At 39.6% G+C, this 23,017-nt stretch overlaps 1 protein-coding gene across 2 annotated transcripts in view; it reads right to left on the bottom strand.

Annotated features, from left to right (window-relative positions):
• ZNF704 (zinc finger protein 704) overlaps positions 1 to 13,750 on the bottom strand; it is a 77,149-nt gene extending 63,399 nt beyond the window's left edge. For both annotated transcript variants that reach the window (XM_009334999.1, XM_009335001.1), the window contains exon 1: positions 13,517 to 13,750. In XM_009334999.1, coding sequence (XP_009333274.1) covers positions 13,517 to 13,743 — 227 coding nt within the window. In that variant the 5' untranslated portion in view covers positions 13,744 to 13,750. The remainder of the gene's footprint in view (positions 1 to 13,516) is intronic.
• Positions 13,751 to 23,017: the final 9,267 nt, after the last annotated feature.

Here is a 23,017-nt window from a genome sequence, read left to right as displayed (position 1 = left end):
TTGGCTAGATCACAGAAATTAATATACTTACCACCGAGCAAAGCAGATTTTGAACTTCAGTCTATTGTTCACTGTTCCCCCCCCCCAGCAAAAACTGGATATGATCAGCTTATATAACAAATGCTGATAACTTCACAAAAATAGTAGTGAAAAAATGACGATTGGGTTCACATATTTAGTTAGCCAGATTTGCTTTCTCCCAGCTACTTCCTTCCCTCCACAAGCTTGCACTGCTCTCAGGAGTCTTCCTTCCCAATGCAGTAGGGCAGGCAAAGGTTACCTGGATATTTTCCAGGCACACAAATACATTCAGTGCATAATATGAGAACAGGAGCTTTTAACCATGTAATTCCTTAATTCAGCACAATACAATTTATCCCAAACATTGTTTATAGAATACACCATAGAAGCATGAGGAGAGAGTCATTTCAGAGTATTTGGAAGTATATCTTTTGGAGAGGAAGAAAAATTTATTCCTCATTGGAACTGAAGGGAAGGTTTTAGAAGTCCAACTGTGAAAAATGTAAAGTATTTGAAAGAAGGTGAGGTTTGGAGAGTTGCTGGTGATTTTAAGGGATGGCTGGAGCAGAGGCATACCCACAGAAGGAACAGCATGGGCAGAATAAGTGGGAGGAAGAGAATATACAGCAATAAATGGGTAGGTGGGAGGCTGTATAGCACAGTGAGTCAACAGGAGATTTTACAAAGCAGGAGGGCAATCTAGGCCAGATGCTTTGTAAGTTCCCATGACATCAAGGGATACATTTAGCTCGGACAAGCTTTAATTTAAAAAAGTAGGTAAGAAAAGCAGAAACACATAGAATGGCTTAATATTTGCCTCTTGATGTAGGGATGGACAGGATAGGTTGTTTTCAGTTTTTAAGATTTTATCTTCCGTATTTCCTGTTTCTGACATATTTGATGGCAGGTAAATAAGCCATACTTCTAGGACCACAGAGAGGCAAATAACGATAGAGCCAACAGTACTTTAAAAGGCACAGACGGCGCTGAAGGACCGTGATGAATTGGAGCTCCTTTATGAGGGCTGTATTTTACCAGACACATACAATAAAAACTACCTGGGAGCCAGGGTCTCCTCAGCTGTACCCAAGCAGTCCCCTCCATCTCGGGGGGGATTTCACAGATGAAATGAGGACAGCATCTACTGCTGTGGAGGCTCAGCTGCAACTACGATGCTGAGGGGCGGCAGCTGCTGAGACCTCAATCCTTGTCCTGCAGAAGGAAACCTCAGCCGTGCTGGGCAGCGCTGGTACGTGGGACATCTACTGACCCCTCATGGTTCCTTTCACAGCAACTACATTTTTCCCTGGCTCATAAATCCAGCTCCCCACCACAGATATGCTGCCTCTCCAATTCCTCTGCCATAATAATGACAGACAACTCAATTAATACTGTGAACAGTTTGGATGTCTGCACAACAGGTTGCCAAAAAAAAAAAAAAAAACCCAAGAAAAAAGAAAAAACCCCCAAAGATAACTAAGAACATTTGCTGCATAATGTAATTCAAAGCTTCTATCTGTAGGACCAATACAAGCCATATTTATTAATGTTACACATTATATCTTAAATTAAGATGTGAAAGCTTGGTTTTGTACTGCTTTAATGTTAATGATTTATTATAGGTGTAGTACATATCCAGTTTATTTTGGTAAGACCTGTATTATACATTCAATGTAGAATTTCTCCCCAAGCTACTTACTCAGATCAAAACATTAAAAAAACGACAAAATTGCTGCATTCCCCTGCATATATTTGCTTCACAGATTAGCAAAAGATAGTAATGTATCTTCCTTTGTAATACTTTGCACTTGTAAACATCATCATAAAATATATACCACAAAATATAAGTAAGTGTAACCACAAGCCTTTTTATGTGACATGTTTTAAAGGGCTTTCAACATCGGTTAGATTTTTACTATTGCTGTTGTTATTATTCCTGTGATCTAAAAGTACTCCAGCTAGGTACCAGAAGTAGAAACACTAGTTTAGAAAAGTTAAATATCAGCAAGATATTTCTCAGGATATCAGAGATGAGTGTATAGGTATGTCACACAAACACATGCTTACGCTCTGATTATATATATATGTATGTATATGTATATATACACACACAAAAAAAAAATAGTATTTAATAGCTACTCTGCACTTACTATGAGAATTACACATCTGTAATGTTGGAGCCAAGTGAACCCAGTGAACCCTATAAAAGCAACCACCATAATGTAAAATAAACTAAGCAAAATCAAGAAGCAAGAGATAGCATGAGCATGCCACATACTAATAGCCCCACTACTGCCAATTTAGAGAGGAGAGAAGAGGGAAGAGAGAAGGCCAAATTATTTAATCGAAGAGGACATTAACAAAACAAAGATCCATGGCTTCAGGATGCGGTTCTCAGGAGTTAACGAGCTAGGAAAAAGCAGTCAAAATATTCTTCCTAAATCATCGGCACAGACTTATCAGGAAGTGGCATCAAACCTTTTTTCACTGACACTTTTCATTAGAAAGAAATATCAAAATAGGCCCAGCACATCCTCTCCAGCATCTTCTCCCTCCTTGCCCAGTGAGGAATCGCCTTGCACCAAGCCATCAGGCGTCACAGTGCTTCCCGCTCCACACAATGCGTGGCACTGTATGTGTGCATATGGGAAAGCCCTAAATCCTTTTTTTAAATCTTACTTCACTACCTGTCTTGGCTTCGAGGGAGGAACGAATCGGACATTCACAGTGAAAACAAAAGCGATGATACAAATTAAGACAAAGGGGGAAAAGCAGACAGACACAGCAGGGAGCTTAAGTTTGGGAGCATAGTATGGGATGAAGAATGTCCTTCATATACAAAATTAAGTAAAAGACTACAAAGTATTTTAATGGAGGTTTTCCTGGGGAAAACATTACCTAAACACAGGCTTTACCTCATTATAAAGCTAACCATAATGACGGTACATCTGCTGCGGGTGGAAATATCACGCTCTGTCCCTCCTCAAAGAAATGGCCAAGACATTAGGTTTTGGGTAACGAACCAAATCAAATGAGGAGCAACAGTATTACAAGAATAACTTATTAAAAGCATCAAATGGCTATCGACTCCATTTACCATCTGGAATATTGCTGTTACCAAAAACATCCATGTGTCAACAACAGTAGCAGCCTCAATGCAGTATGCCAATGTTGACACTGCAGAGGACAACTATTTCCATGAGACGACACAGCTCAGGTGTCCAGCCACATGTGGGCTTCTGGTATGCTCCTGGAGAGAAGCAAGGACAACTCTCAGATACCTAGAATTTAGTATAATGTATAATTAAAGAAAAGAAACACTCTGCTACTGTATTCTGGCAATGTTATTCTATACTTTTTCCCTCAGTTCCCCAGGGAGGCTATTTTGAAGATGTGGTTATCAAACAAACCATTTCACATACACAGGCACTAACAGCGAATGTTTTATCCCAAAATGAGAATGAAGTTATGTTTCTAAACGTTGGTTCTATACAAAGTGTAAACATACATTTGCTTGGGAATGTTAAATATTTTTAGCAAAATGTCTCATCTCATTTCATCTTTTACTCTATGGATGGAAAAGCAAGGTACTTCGGGACATACTTTCTCTGCTGGGACCACTAATAGCAGAAGTTCACGTTTCATGTCCAACTTCCTCCTGGTCCACTGAAGATGCTACTACCTCTGTTCTGTTCACTGGGTACTAAGCACAGATGGCCCAAGGTTACTTGGCAGACGCCAAGATCACCTGTGGGAATTCCTGTGGCACAATTTAAAATACAGACCCATGCAAAATCGCAAAACTCCTTACGTAGCGAGCTCGACTAGTTTACTTGAAGAACAAAAACTATTTTTTATTGTTGGCTTGAGAAAACTGTGAACTAGTGACTCAGCATGTATTAAAAATGCACTGAACACAACAGGTGGTGTGTGTGTGACAACTCTTGCAGACTTCCAAAAAACAGCCATTCAGCCGGGTATGGAACTATGCTCTCCATAGGGAACAAAAGCCACGCTGCAGGTCAAGTGCAATACACGCCCGGTGTAATACAACGCCATCGAGTGCTGCTTCGGTAACAAAGTCAAAGGACATTTTATTTGGAAAGACCAACAACTTACCAAAAATTGTAGCTGCTTCATGCAGACCTTGTGCATCTAGCAGCAATTCTGTTCCACCATTTTCCCAAAATGATCAGGGAGCAAAAAGGGAAGAGTTGGGGCTTATACTAAACCATGCAGATGACTAAAACCACAAGAAGATGTGGTTCTGCTTCAAATAAAAATCACCTGTTCGAAATATCTAATTTACATACATATCCTAATCTAGATATTGATATTTCAAAGTGATTAAGTCCTCCATCCTTTGACAACACTCCTGTTGTCACAAAAACTGAAGTAGTAATAGGCAAAACAGGTATGTGATGCATATAAACCAATATAATAGAGATTAGAAAACCTTTCTTATAGAAATTAATAAAAGGCACCTTAAAAATAACCTTTCATCTACACAAATCAATTCTACATTTTACACACCTCATAAAAACAATAGGGTTAGAAGAGTTTCATTGTAGTGTACTTGTCTTAGGGATACAAACAAAACACTGAAAAACCCTTGTACACATAATGCAAGCATATTACTATAAATGGAGAAAAGTCACACTTTCTACCTCCTTTTTTAAAATGTGTAAAATGAATGTTTTCACAGAGATGATGCTAAAGGAGTTAAGACAGAAATTTCTAAAAATATTTTACAATCAGTGATACAACTTCTCTCAGGAAGGCAAGCTTCATGTCTTTCCTGACCTCAACGATACAATGTCAAATACCACTGCATAAACTAGAATATTTTTATTTTATAACATTTAAATAAAATTATAGCTATGAACATAGCTATGATGTATGTAATCTATGTAACCATATACATGGTAACCCATTCTCGCACATTTCACAGATACACAAGTTATAAACCATGTACCCATTGACTTTTTTCTTTTTCTCAGCACAGATGGCATTTCAAGAGGATTTTTTTTTGTGCCACAGCTAACACAAACCACAAAGAAATTACTCTTATTGAATATTGCCTGCTGTTGAAGAGTATTTTGAAATTACACTCCATTTTTTTAAGGGAACTGAAGAGCTGAGAACAAGCCGTGCATTCACAGCAATGGCTAACAGAACAGCGATGCTGACTGAATGCAGCTCTTCAAGAATCAGCGCCCAATGGTCACTGCAGATTAAGGACACGTTTTTCCTCTGTGTCACATTAGAGAAATTTATTGAAATTTGCTTGGTAATGAGATCATTGTCCATTGGCAACTTCCATCACACAGATAAAAGTATTTAGCCTTTTGTCTTGGCTACCAGTGGGAGAAGATTTTAAAGAGAAGTAGTTATACTTCTATAGATGAAGACAAATCTTTCTCAGCAGTGCTTTGAATACGCGATTTTCTAGAGAAATGGGAAACATTTATATGTGCATATATACATATGTAGGTGTGTGTATATATGTATACCTGCATAAGCAAAATCTTCTTTTGAAAATAATAAGTACCTAAAATAATACAGACTCCAATGTCAGGCAGTAGGATAACTTAGCATTATCACATTTAACTGCAAAATCAAATTCTCATGCTTTTATTTTTCTCTGGAATTTCATGCCCTGGGAACGCCATTGCAAGTCCACAGTTAAAAAAAATGGACGAACATTGGCCAAAAATACAGACGGCTAAAGTCACCAACTAGTGTTAGAAGTTCCCTCTCCTAATATTAATACTACTGCACACATCAGAAGGCAGGGTGAAAGTTGAAAATTATGGAAACCCAGGAACAATGAACTAAGAGGTCTGTGTGATGACCAGTTGCTACAAAAAGCCCCACCAAACAGAAAGCCACTTATTCATGAGAAGTAAGCTTCATCCGTATTCTTGCTAGGTCCATCAATCTTAAATCATATCCTGCTCTCACAGGATCAAGTATAGTAAACCAGGCTCAAAGACCACAACAACATGTAGTTGCCATTATACCAAATCGTGTGAAAATCACTATCAAATGCAAAACATTATGAGTACAGAACAGAAAAAGCACTTTGCTTTATTCATGAGATTAATACTCCCTCTGCTTTGAACATTACTGGGAAAAAAATACCTCAAGAGTCATGTTAACTCATCCAAAATTCACACTTTAGCAAGAATATTATGTTGGCAAAATCCTGCTGGAGAGGCCAGCCAGCGTATCTAAGACTGGTGATGAAAGAATAAATTGTGCTAGTCACATAACTGGTTCCTCTATAAGCTGCAACTGATTGAACACGATGCTTGTAGGAATGTCAGTAATACAGTTAAGTACGAGATATCTTGAAACGCTCAGATATGCACACAGTACAACACAAAGGAGAGAAATGGGGTAACTGACAAAAGCCACTGAAAAATAAAGATACATTATGCACACTTTCAGAGTACATTTTTCTACAGCAGGGGATGTTACACCTTTTTCAACAAACGATCCTATCCAACAGATCGCTGTGGCAGTGGGGATTTCTGAATGCTAATGCATTCAGAAGAAAGTCTGTACCAGCCAGCTATGAAATCCAATCTTACTTATAACAAGCTCAACCATCCCTACGTTCAGCCACTCTTTGAATGGGACAGTCCTACTGAGTGTGTCCTCTGTTCCCCAGCACTCTTGAGACTTGATCCATTTCACCACTTGAAAGGTGAGTTTCCAACGGTTTGCAAGCTGTCACAAGCACTGTCATCTGTCTCAGTATCGTGAGAAGCTGGTTCAGCTATCACAGCAACAAACACTACGCGCACCCAGGCAAGTAATCTGGAAAATGACATTCCAGTTAAATGAGCAAGGTGACTTTTGAAGTCCTGGTTTGGCTCTGCAGTAGCTACCTGCAGAGTTTTTATTTGCAATTTAATCTACACTTTTCAAAGAAGCTTCTGCTACACCACTTTTGCATGCTGCAGGCAGATCAAAGGCATCTAGAGCTTAAAGCACATATACAGTCCTAGAACGCAAAGAAAATTTATTATTAGAAAACAGCATCAAGAAATATAGAGTTTTTTACTTCAAAAATGTGCTAACAGACCGATTCTCTGATTGCTCTTCAGATAAGCCTCCTCTTCCCGTTAACAGTCAGATCTGAGAAGGCACCACACCTTTTTGCAGCAGACCATGACGAGCAGTTCACCATCAATACTAAACGTAATCAAGCTCTAATGACTGCTTGGGTGAAATCCAACCAAGCTGCACACGTATTTAACTAAAGAAGTCTAGCAAACAATTTACTACTTCAATAATTAGCTGGTGTAGATATTTGGAGAAGCTGCTTTTAAACACATGGTACTGCCAGCTACCAACATTTTTACAGAAGCCCTGAAATATGGGAATGACTCAGAGTAATTCTCATTACATGAAAAACAACCATTTTCAAAGTTTCTAACTATCATGGATGCACAGAAAATGAAACTTAAGAAACAGGAGCACTCAACCTATAGGGTGGTGAAAAAACTTGGGGAAAAACTCACACCTCAGTGAAGCGCTTTTGGGCTAGAAGGAAAGCTAGAGAGCTCAGAAGCTCGCAGAGCTGCAGTCAGTAAACCTGAAGCACAGCCTGATTTCTTGGCCTTTTGTTTTCACCCATTTGACTGAAAAGCCTCAGCAGCCAACAAATAGTTGATGCCCTCTGAAGTTGCCCCATCAATCCACTCTGCCAAAATTGTGAGGGATACAGGAAAGGAGCTCCCCCACGGAGAACTAAGGAGCCTCTAAAACAGATGGGGAAGCATCACAGAAGACAATCTCTGAATAAACAACATCTCTGGATAAACAGAAAAGCACAACTTGATCGACAGGTTCTTCCCTCTGTGAGTAGATTGGGAAGTCCGCCTAGCGGGGAAATCACAGTTAAACAGATACTGCTTTTGATCTTGGAGTCAGGCTCCTGGAGAGTTTTGGCTACAAAAATATGCAAATGTTTCCATTGAAATGCACGGTGCATAATCAATCATGCCCAGCAGGCCTTACAGATCAGCAACACACTCTCTAATCAGAAGGCTGCCCAGAGAGACCAAGCAAGAAAATCAGTTAGGGATGAAAATGCAGCACTGCCTATACGGTTTCTTTATAATGATGGTCAGAAAACACAGCTGCAATTCATTTTGCTTCAGTTTTCTGTAGCTATTTTAGAACGACCTAAAGAGGCAACGGGGGAGAGTATTCCTAGAGACATTTAATTTACTTTATTTCAATTATTTAACATATTCTTCCATTAAATCATAAACTAATTAAAGTATAGGTACATGAATAAAAATTAATTTTGCAGTAATTAAGCAACTTTTTCTATAAAAGAAACAGAAGAAAGCAAAATCCCATATATTATTGTCATGGCAAATGTCACTGCTTAATAGCAGTGAACCAGAAGGGCACAGGAACTGGAAGGTTTTATTGCACAATAGCTATTTTCACACCACAGGAAGTGCTTAAGCAGCTGAGGTTTAGCTTTGGCTTGTCCTTTAACAGCACAAAATTAATGTAGAAAGAGTTAGGCAGTTAGAAAGTTTATATTTCTTTCTTTTTTTTCAGAGAAGATAGGGTACAGGAGGACTGGGGAAAAGGAGAATGATGTGGCAAGGGGATAATGCAAATTTCACAATATTTTGAGGTCACCTAGCAAAAGGTTAACAAAAGCAAAACTATTCAAACACTCCCACCCATCAGAGGGGTAGGAGTGATGCCTGCCTAGTTCCTTCTTTAATTCTCTTAATCTTTCGGACATTTCCAGTTACTCTTTTCTGGGACACCAGAAAGTATACCACTTCCGACACTAATGCATAGAAGTTTTGAAGGGTTTCCAGCTAGTCAAAACACTTCCATCTAAAAGGACCTTTAACACCATCACCATTTCCAGACCTTTATTCTCACATTTTACTCAAAAAAAGGAAACTTCATCCCTTGCTCTGCATCGCCCACACTTCCATCCTCATCCTCCGAGAGGCAGAAGCCATTCTCCGCGTGCCTGACCTGCACTGCGTCCCTACATCACGACTCACACCCTCACACCCACAGCATCAGCAGCCCAGGCCTTTTCTCGTCTTTCTTGTTAACTTACTTAGGGAGTAAATGTGCATTATGGTAAGTAACTGATGAAAATACAAATGAGAAAAAAGGCTCTGTTAACTTCCACGCCGCTGCCTACCGGGGACATCATCCTTGATTACATCTGACATCTACAGATGTAGCTGCCTGAAACACTGGTAGACCTGTGCTTGCTTCTGCCCACAAGACAAGGCGATTAGTCCCTCAGTGACGCCATTCTCTTTTTAGAAAATGACCTTTCACTACTCAGATCCTAGGGATCTGGGCTGTGTTTGATCGCTCATGTTTGAACTGGAGGTCAATGTAAAGCATATTCTCCTCTGTTGTACAGATAACATCTCAATTCTCAGAGATAATTGCAGTTTATAGTCGAGTGGTCAGACCTCTTTCTCCAAGACAGCGGTCCTTCATGCACCAAAGCTACCAATAAATTTAAAGCGAAAGTAAGGAATTAAAATTTCCTTATTATTTTATTCATCTACTCAAGCTGAACATTTATGCTCATCTGAGCTTCAGAAGTAGGAAAGCTATTTAACTTGTGTAAGTTTTGTTCAAAATGACCAAATGAAGAAATCTGAAAAGGGAAAGACTTAACGCTGTTAACCTCTCATTTCATTTTTGCATTCCAAAACATAAAAATCAGTAAGAAAAAGTCATGGTCTCCTCCTATTTTAATCCAAAAGACACTTCCAGTACAGTACATAACATACAGAGAAAGGTCTGCAGTATTTATGCAAGATGAAATAGAAAATGTAAACAATCAACTTTAAATTTTTTTTTTATTTCAGTATTAAAATTCTCCTGCATGTAATAAAATACTTATTTCAGGTCTGCTACATTTAGCCTGTCACTATTACTTTGAAGAGCTGCCCTATGAAACACCTTGAATGTGCCAGGACTTTGATGGTTAAGACACCTCCCTTGTACACCGGAGACCCCAATTCAGGTCTTTGTTCCAAACACAATAACAAAAGAACCTGAACCCACACCTTCCAGGCTCCAGGCAAGTGTGTAACTGTTGGGCTATTAATTGCATTGTATTATTATTAGATTTTTTATTAATTAATTAGCTCTACCTCTTCTTTCCAGATTTCATTAACAAACAAAACTCTAAAGTCCTGATGATTTCCATCATTTTCCCATTTTCCTGCACATGCGACGGCCACCAGCCTGTCCCTGCTTTACAGTTCCATCTACTGTAATTTCAGCACACCTGTGTACCAATCACCTGAAACACCAGGGACTCGGTTAAGATATTTCCACATTTCTAAAATTTCAGAGCCTATAAGCACTAATGAAAGCCCTGCAGCTGAATGCCTCAGACGCAACATTTATTATGCTGGTGTTTTCTGATCGTAGTTATTTTGGATACAGTGCCTCACAAAGATTTTCATTCTTATTCACTGAGATCCTTAAAAACAGGTAAGATGGGATGAGCGTTGTTTCATTTTGTGATCAAAGTGAAGTACACTTATCCATGTTACCAGCTCTTTTGCAGACACTTTTTCAGAGCTCTTATGGAGATACTCATATGCCCTGTTAATAAGGATTCTGCAGTATGAGAAACTTCTGTCTCACAATCACTTACATGTTGTCCTGGGTTTAGTGGGATACTGCAAAATTTAATGTTACCCTTTTACCTTGGCATCTGAAGTAAAGTGGGTAACATTCTCAGCTCCACTAAGGTTTTAAAACAAAATAAATAGCAAGCTTCATTTCCATAGCATTTTTCTACTTCAGAACAACAGCTGAAAGTTTTTTGTAAAGAGGGTGTATGTAGCAATAAGAAACTGAAGATCATATTAAACTCCTTATTTCTCCCATGCTTTTTTGTAAACGTCATCTGATTAATTCAAGTTGACCTCTCACAATTGGATACAAAAAATAATCTGTGAAGACAATCAGCAAGCTGCAAAGGCAGATGGATGTTCTCATCAGAGAAGACAGTCGACCCAACAAGTCCTGCCAGGAGAAGAACAGAGGAGGAATTTACCTCTGGGGAACAAGCAACTCCATCAGCGCAGTCCTAGACAGAAGACTGGAAGGGGCTTATAAAGAGGCAGGAGAATGTCAAATGCCTGGACTCTCACTTCTCAGAGAATATGACTTAGAGATCAAACTGTGCTGAAGAGGAAGAGAGACTGGGCATTCCCCTCGTTACAACAACAAATATTTAGTAAGATCTCCAAGAAAAGGTTTTAGCGCTCTTCCTGTCCCATGTGGACAAATGGCCCAATAAACCACCTCAGATTAAAAGGGAAACTTAAACTTGTCCTCAGAACTGCAGCAATAGTGACAGAGATGTTTATCATACTATCAAATTTAGACTCTAGGTTCGTTTTCTACTTCATTCTCTAATGCTGCTAATGCAGCAGCTCAGCCTGCATGTCTGAAAACATGCAAAAACGTAATATGATAATTTATCTTTTCACAACAAAATACAGGAACAATGAACAATTTTAGAAGACACTTTTGCAAATGAACATATTTCCTATCATCTTAAGTATCCTGTGCTCACAACTGATGTCACAATTAGTCTTAAGAAGGCATTAAAGATGTTTATTCATTCTCTTTTCCACTTTGCTAGGGAAAAAATATCCATCCCTCCAAGGAACGATGATCTTGCAGTTACAGAAAAGGGGAGCTCAACTCAAGCTTCAGGTTGATTATCTGCATGAAGCCACACAAAAAGGCACTTAAATCCTGTACCTTAGCTGCCTGAATTGTAAAATGGAAATGCTAACATATAGTTTGAGCAGGAGGCTGGGCTAGGTGACTTCCTGAGGTCCCTGCTGACCTGAATTTTCTGATGATCCTACTTGCTTTGAGACACATAAGCATGAATGAGGTCACTCAGCCATTATGGGGTTGATTACTGGTGAAAATGTCAAATAAGGACTCTAACATTTTCAAGTTTTTAATGCATACCTTTTTACTAGATATACGTGGGGGAAAAAAATCTTGTCAAAATGCTCATGAACTTTGCAGTTTTCACAAGTGTCATCTATGAGAGCCAGAGGAAAATGACAGTCATCCTATTCTGGATGATGTGGCAGAACCTGCTGGTTTATGTTGGATTTTAGAAAGCAAACCAAAAAACAACAAAACATCAGTTTAACTACATATTTTTTAAGTGGCACTACAAACTCTGAAGGCATTTCACTGAATAGTATGTGCAAATGAATTTATCAGGCAGGTTAAGAAAAAAATCTTTGCAGATAGACTGATGCCAACACGAGATCACAAACAACAAAAAGAAAAAAGAAAAGGCACTTGTCATCTTGCAACACAGAATACCCAATTTGTTGCCAGTTTTTCACCACTGATACAAGTGAGTCTGTTTAGCATTACTGGATATGTTTCTTTTATACTAACGTTCAGCATTTCCTAGAGGAGTCATTTCATTTCTCACTCAAAGCAGTGAAGTCCTTCTCCAAAGTTCAAGGTTCTAGACTCCGTATTTTCGAGCCCCTTCTCTTTAAATCACTAGCCAGTATGAAATTCGCAGTTTCTCCTTCTCTTACTATTATTCCACTTTAATATCAGGAAGGAAAAAAAAACAGACAAATCTTGAATTTCTTGCTGTGATATATGTCGAGTCTCAGATTAAAGAACAATTATTTTTCTCAAAATAATTCCCTATAAAGAGTTTATAATTAAAAGTGTAACTGCCCAGATGTGAATGCTGAAGACACAAACATTTATGTGCATTCACAACAGATCTTCAAGGAATAACAAGTTAAAAAGCAATACCAAAATCCCAAAATCCCCAATTTTGCACAAATTTGATTTCTCTACATTGGCCTTTCCTCACTACTTTTTTCTATTAATTCATTTCATAGACCACATTATGACCAAGCTGTATACCTATACAGGGATATAACAGAACATAAGATACTACATCCTCATTATGCAGCGTAAGTCACTGCACACTCCCATGAGTATAAAGTGGCTGCAAGTATGACAGTAAAAAATAAATAATAATAATAATTTAAAAAATTGCAAGCAGGTAAGATGATTCTATGTCTAATTTAGAAGATTACTTCTCGGGCTGAAGCTGGGTCAACATTCTTTTCCTGTTAAGATACATCCTCTTCTGGGAGTACCTCAGCTGCAGCACATTATAAAAGCAAAAACATTGCAAAAGCAATACAAAGTCCTACACTGCAGATGGTCTCAGTTTCTGCTACTAGTGTTTTCAATTTTCTACCAGATCTCTCAAGTACTGAAGTTGTGATTGACTTTGGACTGCTTGGACACGAATACTAGTCTTATCAGTTCATTGTACTGCTTACCAAACTTGCCTCTAATATGCCATTAAAAAAAAAAAAAAAAAAAGAGGGGGAAAAAAGCTTAAAACAAAACACAACAAAAAAACTCCAACTTTCCTTACCTTGCTGGAGGCACATCAATATTTGAAGAAACAACCTTGCGCTTCTGTTCCAGAAGACAAACAGAACGAGTGTTTTCTTTTTCATACTCATGAGCTCTGTTTGGTTTTTTGGTCTCTGCTGTTTTTAAATCTTCCTCCTTTGTGGTGAACAGGAGAAACTGTTGGTCTGGCAGTTTTTGACTGATGTCACTTTTTACATCCTCCTGTTGAAATGCAGGGAAGGTCATTTCACGCTTGATGCTGGCTGCCTGTAAAATTAAAAGCAATTATTAAATTTTCGTCTAGTGCTCCTAAAATGTAGGGGGGAAAACCCCCAATACCCACAGGCATTTACTTCTAATTAGCTCTTTCAATCAGAGCATACCACTTCTTTGTCCTTCATAAATTCTGAAACTGCCATTAATTTCTCAACAGTGTTGAAGACTATCCAGGAAAATACGCAATTCTTGTCCATTTGATAAAGCAGTTACCTCTTAATGCTAAATCAAAAAGGCATCTGAATTGGGTATCAGAAACCACAGTATATACAACGTATATTCAACGTACACATACTTGTGCTGCATAACTATGCAAAAGAAACCCTAGCTGCCCTCCTCCTAAAATTCCAGGAAAAAAGGCAGAATTTATCCAGATAAAAGACAATCAAGAAATTAAGGCGCTTCTGACAGCCACTTACTGTCTGTATTTGTAACTGAGGGTTTCTCTAGGAGCAGAAAAATAATTTGCTGCAATCCAACTCAGCTGCCAGAAGGCAAAGGGGAGCAAGCGATGCCAGCAGGATCTCCATGAGGAGCCCGGCCAGCTCCACCACTGACAGCCAGCGTTGAGGAGCACGGACACACACAGAAGCAGTGTCAGGTTGTCTCTGGCTGCCACTGCTTTCCCAGATCTTCAGGTCTGCTGCTTCCCATAAGCAAAGACTTCCCAAGCAAGTAGGTATCTTGCTATCAAATACGCTACCTCGCTGGAATACAACATGTTGGTGTTTATAAAGAGAACTATCGCAGAGTTGCAGTGAAGAGCATGGAAAGCCAGCAGAACCAAGCCACTCTGCCTTCCCAGCAAGCAAAACCAAGTCCAGGATCTCGATTTTCCTCTGCAATACCATTCCCTGGCCAGGTAGGCTTCCTGAGCTTCACAGGGGCAGACCTATCTCGCAGGCTGTCACGAGCCTCTCGTCCTGCCGTACATCAGCCAAGCTCCTCCAGCCCCTCAGCCTGCTAGCTTCCTCATGTCCCTGCGAACACAGAGCCTACCAGAAACATCTGCTAATGGAGTTATTTCTGGACAGCTGTGCTTTTAAGATCACGAGCTTCAACTGCTAACTTGCCGTAAGTCCCGGAGATGCACCGGGGAGGCAACCCCTCCACTCAACCCAAACCACCAAGCAAAACACGGCCCAACAAAATGGCTGCTTGTCCCGCCTTGAGCAGAGGTACTTCCACACCACACGCACCACCTCAGAGAAATACAGATGCCTTCTGGGACTTGCAAACTGGATTTTTAGGTACTTGTAAATTATTGCTGATCTTTACAGTGGAAAAATCCAGGATGTGTCACCCTCAGATAGTAACAGCACCAATAAGCTGAAATTCCTTGTGAACTCTTCCCCCTTACTCCTCCTCCTTTTCATTGTCCAAAAAAATTAACCAATGTATACGTGTATGTATTTATGCATAAAAATATATAAAAATATATTCCTCTCCCCACAAATCTCCCTGTTTATAGCTTTCAAACCTGGGCAGGTATAAAAACGGTGCAAGCAATTTTAAGTTCACAGGAAAGACAATCTTGCCAAGGTAATTTTGTTTTGTTCAGTAAAGTATATAACATCGCTAACGCATAAATACTTGGGACCAATGATTTAATTGTCTCATTCTAGTGTTTCCACAGAAGGGCTTTTAGTAGTTGCTTCAAGAACAAAACTAGAATTGTTACTTTATGAATGTAAATAGTAGAAAGAATTAGTCATTTTACACTTCTTCACACACAAACAGATGACACATTACCAAGAAAATCTGCCTGGAAGACAAAACAGTCAGCATGTGACCACATAGTATTAGGAGAAGACATATAAATAACATAAATTTAATTCTGATTTCATGATTATTTTTTAAAAAACTTCTTAGATTTACAGTAAGCCCTTTTTTGAGTGTCTGAGGATCTTAACAGATGCTGAGATGCCTTCAATTTTCATCAAAATTGACTTAGAAGTGATGTACTAAAGCAAAAAAAAAAAAAAAAAAAGCCTGAAAACAGCCGAATCCAATATCCAGCCCCTAGAAATTATATAATGTCAAATGAAGGTTCGTATAAGACTTGCATTCCATCCCCTCCATTGCACATGGTCTTCCACTGTATGACCACATACCTTTTCCTCCCTCCCCAGGATTCCCGCCTTACCCAGTGCAGAGGACGGTGCTGTGCAGGGCACAAGCTGCTAAACTCGCTGTGCATGGTAGGGTGCTGGTGTGCACACGTACAAGGCAGGACCCAGCAGTTTCATCCTTGCTCTGCGCAACCCTTCGTGGAGAAAGCACCAAGAGCATGGGAGAGGGGCAGCCTCCCCTCCTTCCCTACTCTCCAATGCCAGACTGAACATGGTATTCATTGGGATTATTTTTTTTTAACCTAATAAATCCGTGATTTTACCAAAGGGAAAAAAAAAAAATTCCTCTATTTATGGAACTGTAATGTTTTACTCAGTTTCAGCAAACATATTGTGCCATACATTATTAAGTTTTCTTTACAGACTTAAATAGTGATGACAAAAGGTTGCAGACTCAGACTGCAGTTGTACAGATAAAGCCTAAAACATAAAAAGCAGAATATTTGTACCGTGATACCAGATAGTCTATTCATATCTATCAAAATTATTCAAACCTAGTTGAAATATATTCAAATAATGGTTTGGTTTTCATATGTCAATGCGCCATAATTAATAGCTAGCCCCCTGCAAGCGAATGGAAGTGAGGAATGACAAAAACCACAGAAGCGAGTGCTCAGAAGGTTGCAGAGCTGCTGCCAAGAAGTTCAGGTCCTTTGTCTAACTGGCCAGAAATAGCCAAATCCAATGCTTATACTAACCCTCTTCCTCAGTTTTCAACAAATGTTTGGAAACATTAACTTCTTTCTAAAACTTTCCCTTCAGAGCAACTGCAGATAAAGAATCTTTTCTGCTTTAAAAGCAGGTGATCATGAGAGAAACCCAAGAGTTTCCCTCGGTGGCCACTTTCCAGTAGCTTTCTCCTGCTCCACAAGCAGTTTTTCTATTTTAATTCATCCATGTCTACAAGAGCCATTTCCACTTGAGACACCTGCCCTATCTGGAAGGGTACGAGGTCTTTTGCTGGAAATCCAACCACCTACGCAAGCAGCCGTTGGTGTGGGGAGCGCCAAGGGCCACAGTCACATGACAGATCAGGTTCCTCGCTTTGTGGCTTTGATTACCCACCAGGACCCCTCTGCTTTCAAGCTCTCCTTCACCATCACTCACAGTTCGGAGACAACACCGACAATTTCCAATATATCTTTCCACATATCTTTCCGCATCAGTTAACTGTTCTGTCATATCTTATCAGGAACTTTTTTTTCTTTTTCATAGATCCTTCATATCCTTTTAACCACTTTGAGGCTTGTGGTGCTCCTCTAAGTCCATAACATGTTTCAGCAAAAATTTCGTGGATGGTCTAGTCCAAGCAGATGCAGCCTGTCTCACAGACAGCCAGATGTTAACACCGTAACATCAATTTATTTCAGCTTACTTCCAATACTTCTCATTTCTCTCTCCTTAGTTGTTCTCAAACTCCACGATTATGCTGTTCCCTAATGGTTTGGCTTTTCTTGTCATCACACCTCCGTATTTGCCACCTTATTGCCTCCAGTATCAACTGCTGATAAAAACTTAAACAGTTTTTTCCATACACGTGATTAATTATCGTTCATACAAGCCATTTTATGATAGGCTAACTGTTTTCTATGCAATTCATTGCTTATTTTCACCCTTAAGCCATTAGCAACCTTCAGCTTACTTTCAACTGAGTCCATTGCAACCTGGCCTCAGGCAACCGATATCACTTGGAAGTTCAGTCACAGAAACAGGATTTATAAACCATCTGCAAATTCCAAAAACTAGCTTTGTTTCTGTCTGCAGTTACCCTCATCTGCCTTTTACAACTTCCCTCCCATCACCATTGGGCAAGGGAAACTTTTGATATGCCGCCACTTGAAAACAGTGTTTTTTTGCCGCTCAGTATTACCTGCACCTTCTTCCCTGGAGCTCATGCTTGGGGTCTGATCTGGCTTTACTCCTTCCACTGCTTCGCAGCAAGTACTGGCCTTCCCACTCACTCTCCTCCGAGTTTTCAACACCTAATAGCACGACCATTACAGTGAACTTCTTTTGAAGAAAGGCATGAGCTGGGTCACAGAGTGGTCTTCCCTTGCTCTTTTCAAAACATTCTTGCTCACCAAGTGCAGCAGCACGGTGCTGTGGCAGCCCTGCTCTGGCAGACCGAGACAGGCACCGCTTCAACCAGGAAGTTTGGTAATCTTTCTGCAAAAACTGAAAGTAATTTCTTGCTTTGGTTTCTAAGCAGAAACTTTATTGAACAAAAAATGGAAAGCGTTTTAGCTTCTGTTTTGATGTTGTCAAGACAATAGTATATATTTAGGTTGAAGGTTTTACTTTTAAGATTAACATTCTTGCTTGACTCATTATTATTAAAGTGACGACATTTAATACTCCACGCGACAACTAAATGATTACCACAGTTAATATTTTCAGCAGTATATGAATAACTTTTCATTGCAAAAGCCATCTTAACCTGCCTATAGAAACTTGTATTTGGTGGTATCTTGTCATAATCAAGTTGCTAGTCCTGAACTCCACATGTCCCAATGAAGACTATGCGTTGCAATGGAAGTCCTGCCCGAATTAAAGCATGCTCAACATTGACACAAATTTTGAGAAATTCAGAGAAATTTTTCTTTATTCTTTACAGAGGATGTGCAGACTGCAATTTCTCAGGAGTTTAGGCCTTAACTTATCTGCATTCAATTTTTGTTATGCCCAAAAGCACATCCTGATAAGGTGCTCACATTGCAGTCAAACTTCAGTCTTCTCCAATTTCAGTTAAATTTCATCTTGGATTTTGCCCTGAACATCAAAAAAAATTATTGATCAAACAGCTCAAGTATTGAACCGCGTAGTCAAAGGATCAGCAAACACTAGAATAAGTAGACTTATCATATTTATATGCAAACTTAGAGACTTACATTTGACAGACTAAGTCATCTCTTGAGTACAGCCTGACTGGGCTTTAGCATCTTCCCTTGCTTCTGGTGCACTGCTGCTTAAAAACTGAAGTTAGTTATTTTCAAATAGTTTGCTAGCATTTAACAGGCAGTAAGATGTCCGTGTTTCTTATACAATGGAAAGTATTAAACTCCCACGAATATTAGCATCATTTACCTGTATGTGACCCAAATGTATAGAAATATGCCTTGAAATGTAAAAACTGACTCCCACCTATGTTCTTTCAAATTTCCTATTTTTTTGTGCAGCACCTGTGGATCCAGGTGGGCACACCAGGAACACAGATCTCATTTTTAACAGGCTTTGTAATGGTCTACACAGACAGATGGCAACAGAAAAAACTACTGAAAGAATTGCCATGCCACATACCATGCCTACTTTGCTGACAGTTTTATAAACAACTCAGGGGCTGATTTACCGATGGGGAGTCGGGCAGCGGGCAGTGGATGTGACAGAAGTGCACAAGCAGAAGGCAGCTGCCCAGTGCGGAGCATCGCTCACCTGAGCGGCACTGCCTCCAACCCTGTGACTCGATGCAGCGTCTTCAGCGAAGCTACGCCGATTTACGCCAGCTGAAGAAGACGTGGCCACATGTGTGATTGCACCGCCTGCCAAGAAGCAGGCCAGCAAGCAGAGGCTCGGCAGAGCGAGGCTTGTGTCACACTGTCAGGCAGCAAGACAGCAGTGAGAGCCTGGCAGGCTCCCCTGATCTTCTGGGGGACACCGGCTAACTCCTATTTCCCCTCACATTGTCTACTGGGATTCTGGAAGGACTTAGATGTCTGAGAAAGTCCCCTCCGTGCACAGTTTGAATCCTAGAGGCCTGGGTAAATTAAATCATCTTGCAACTGTGGCCTATTTTGTGCCATTATGTTTTATCCATATAGATAAAAGAGCTCATTTTACAACAGCAGCAATAAAAGTACCTCTAAAAAACACTAAAAATGTTTTACAAGGGTGGAAGGAAGTATCTGTACAAAAGTTGACGGCATCCAAAACTCCCTATAAAAAAAAACACGCTAGTGGGAATATGTTTTGGGAAACTAGCTGCTTAAAAAAACACCTTATCTTAATAATCCTGATGCCATTGCCACGTTTCCATTTTTGTACAAACTTCCTTTTCTGCCTCAACCCATAAAGCTATACTTCCTTTACTTCAGCTACAAGCCACCATAACCGGACTGAACCTCAGTGTCACTTCATTCACAGGCCACAGTGGCTGCTTTCCAGACTGGAGGGAGGCAGGGCGTGGGGCGGGGAAACATGCTAATTAAAAAACACATACAGAAAAACCCACCCCAACAACAGTCACCCAACACACTGCTCCAATTCTAGGATAAATTTGCATTGTCGATAGATAAGTAATTTTAAATTAATTGTGAGTCTTAGGCCTATGTACAATATTAACACTATAGAGCTGTTAAAGAAAATACAGTTCAGGATGAGGATTTTTGATTTCCATCTGATTTACTATGTAATCAGTTGGTCTAATTCCACCAAAAACCTCTTGATTAAACACTAATTAAAAAACCACCAATAGCTACAAGACGGTTTAGCACCAGCCAACCTGCCATATAACTTGTTTCTTATAAACAATTTTTTCATTCTGACTTTGTGACCATCTCTTTCTGTTTTCTGAAGTAGATGTAAGCATGCTAAGTGTTAGGGACTGCCAATAAAAATTCCATCTGGTAAGAAAACAAAAGTCACAGGAATTCTTTTTTTTTTTTTTTTTTTTTTTTTTTTTACACAAGGCTTTAGCAACATTTTTGATTGATCCACTACAAAGCCAATATGCATTCAATGGGGGAAATGAAAGAAGGAATCAATATATTTCAGCCTAGCGTATTAATGGAAAACAATAATGAAATGTATCTATTTAACATGATACACATTTTAAAAGTTCAGCCAAAACAAGAGCTCAATAACTGCAAAACTCTTTCCAGGCCAGCCTGAACAGCTAGGCTATGCTCTAGGGACAGGGATAAGCCACTTTTCTGAACACGAAAGAAATCAAGAGTGAAGTTCACAGCAAAATACAACAAGCAGCAATGAGAAACACCGAACTTATTACCAAGGTAACATCATACAAGTAAAAAATATTTAAATTAAATCCCCGGAAGGACAAAGGTTTTGGTTTATTTGTACTACTTCGTACAGTATTTCCAGTTCAAGCTCCCATAACAGTTTTTTATGTGAAAAGGCTCTAATTTTTGCCATCCCAAAACAGCGTCCTCACTGGCAGGAAAGAATGCATTGAATTTCCATTTTGCCAGAAATCTCTATTCATACTGGAATACAAAGAGATAAGACAGATTCTCGTAATGATTCTTGGAAATAATCTGCCCTGAATTTCAATGTATTATTACATTTTCAAGTATACTTTGCATTTAATTACTTGCTTCACCAGCGGTTGCTCATTACACATAAACCATGTCAATCTAATCACTCTAAGCATTTGTAAACTGCTGCTCTCTAACAATATGGAAGATAATGCATTTTCAGGTCACTGCAAGTGTTCTTTACAATATATAGTATGCATTAATGTAGAGTAATGTAGTATTCACTTTCAACCAGGCTAGGACAAAGTTCCTATTTTCACCATTTGACTGAATATACAAAACCATCCATAGAATGTATTTTCTAGATATTAAAATACAAATCTAAACATTTATGCTGCCTGGATTCACAATATGGTGTTAGGCAGCAAGAACTGGAGTCAGCAAGAAGTTTCTACCCTTTCACCATCACGTGTATGTCAGTGCTTATCTGGCTAAATACAACTCATCTACAAAAACTGTGTACTCCACGGTACAGCCTAAGGTGTTTCTGAATTATACAGCATCCATCCAGATCAGTGACAGAAACTTTCACTCCCATATTTGAAATTTACTACCAATCCAGTTACCTGTTGTACCCCAAATAAAACAACAACCAACTTGTGACACCTGAAATTCTGCACTAACTAGTACAAGGAGCACAGATGTTATTAAAACTGGACAGAGAGGTGTTACTAAGATTACAGGGGGAGACAGCGAGGAACACTGGGAATCCATGGCCCCTCCCATACACCATTTTCAGATCTAAACAAAAATGATTCAGAGATATTTGAGCCTTTTTCTCTCCACCACATGAACAAAGGGATGAAGATTCCTTTCCCATCCCATAAGCAGCCATAATAAGTTCCTTACAGAAAAGCATGTCATGACTTCTAAGATAATCAGACACCAACTAGTAACAATTACCAAATATTAATACTAATTATTGAATGTGTGCATCTTCAAAATTTGCTTGCAATTTTTAAGTCTCAAAGAAGTAACTCCGTGCTCTGTATTCCGTATGCTACACCTGAAGTGGATACCTTGCAGTCACAACTCTGCGAACCCAGCTAGCTGGGTTCGACTGGACGACGGTCCCCGGGCATGGCATCTCTGGAAGGATCTCAGCAGAGGTCTTTCAGCCCTGTTTTCCTTTTGTTAAATAAAACAATCCCCTGAGAAACATATTGCCTCTAAACAGCTAAAAATTAAGAAGCTAGGTTGGAAAGCCTTAAACAGAAGGAAAGTGGAGGACCATAGTTGCAAAAAAGAGGTTCATTTTTCATTTAGCAATCCTGTTGCTGCACTTCAAGCTTTGCTAAACACGCTCACCATCAAGTGCATGGGTACTCCACCAGGCTAAAAGGACTTGGCTGGCCAGGAATGGGCAGCCATAATTGCCTTCCCAATTATTGGTTTCACAAACAGTGAGTTTAAAATGAACTAAACCAATTATTACATTTTCTCGCAGCAATGTACGTGCCTGGCCATGCAAGCGGGAAGGGTGCTGCCAAGGCAGTAGGTTCCCCTCGCCTCTCCTGCGGCAAAAGCAGCGTGAGCAGTGCCTGGTGCCACCAGGGCAAGCTGTGGCCATGCACAGGACAAGAGGGACTGGAAACGTGTGCCCTGGGCTGACCATGGAGCGCTGAAGGACAGAAGAGGAGGATACACCTAGGTCTTGCTGGCCACCTCTGGGGAAGTTTAAAAAAACTGGAATTGGAAATAAAAATGAGCATGCTAATGCGAGGTAGCAGGGAAGTTCAAACAAACTTTTTTGTTCTTATTTCTATTACATGACAGGTTGTAATTACAAGCTGTAATTAGTGAGCGCCATCAAATGAGATGCTCTTACTGTGCTGGCTGAAG

Source organism: Pygoscelis adeliae, unplaced genomic scaffold, assembly GCF_000699105.1.
Source record: "Pygoscelis adeliae isolate BGI_AS28 unplaced genomic scaffold, ASM69910v1 Scaffold101, whole genome shotgun sequence".
Taxonomy (NCBI): domain Eukaryota; kingdom Metazoa; phylum Chordata; class Aves; order Sphenisciformes; family Spheniscidae; genus Pygoscelis; species Pygoscelis adeliae.
Note: the sequence above shows the minus strand (reverse complement) of the source record. Positions and strands in the feature narration are given on the sequence as shown.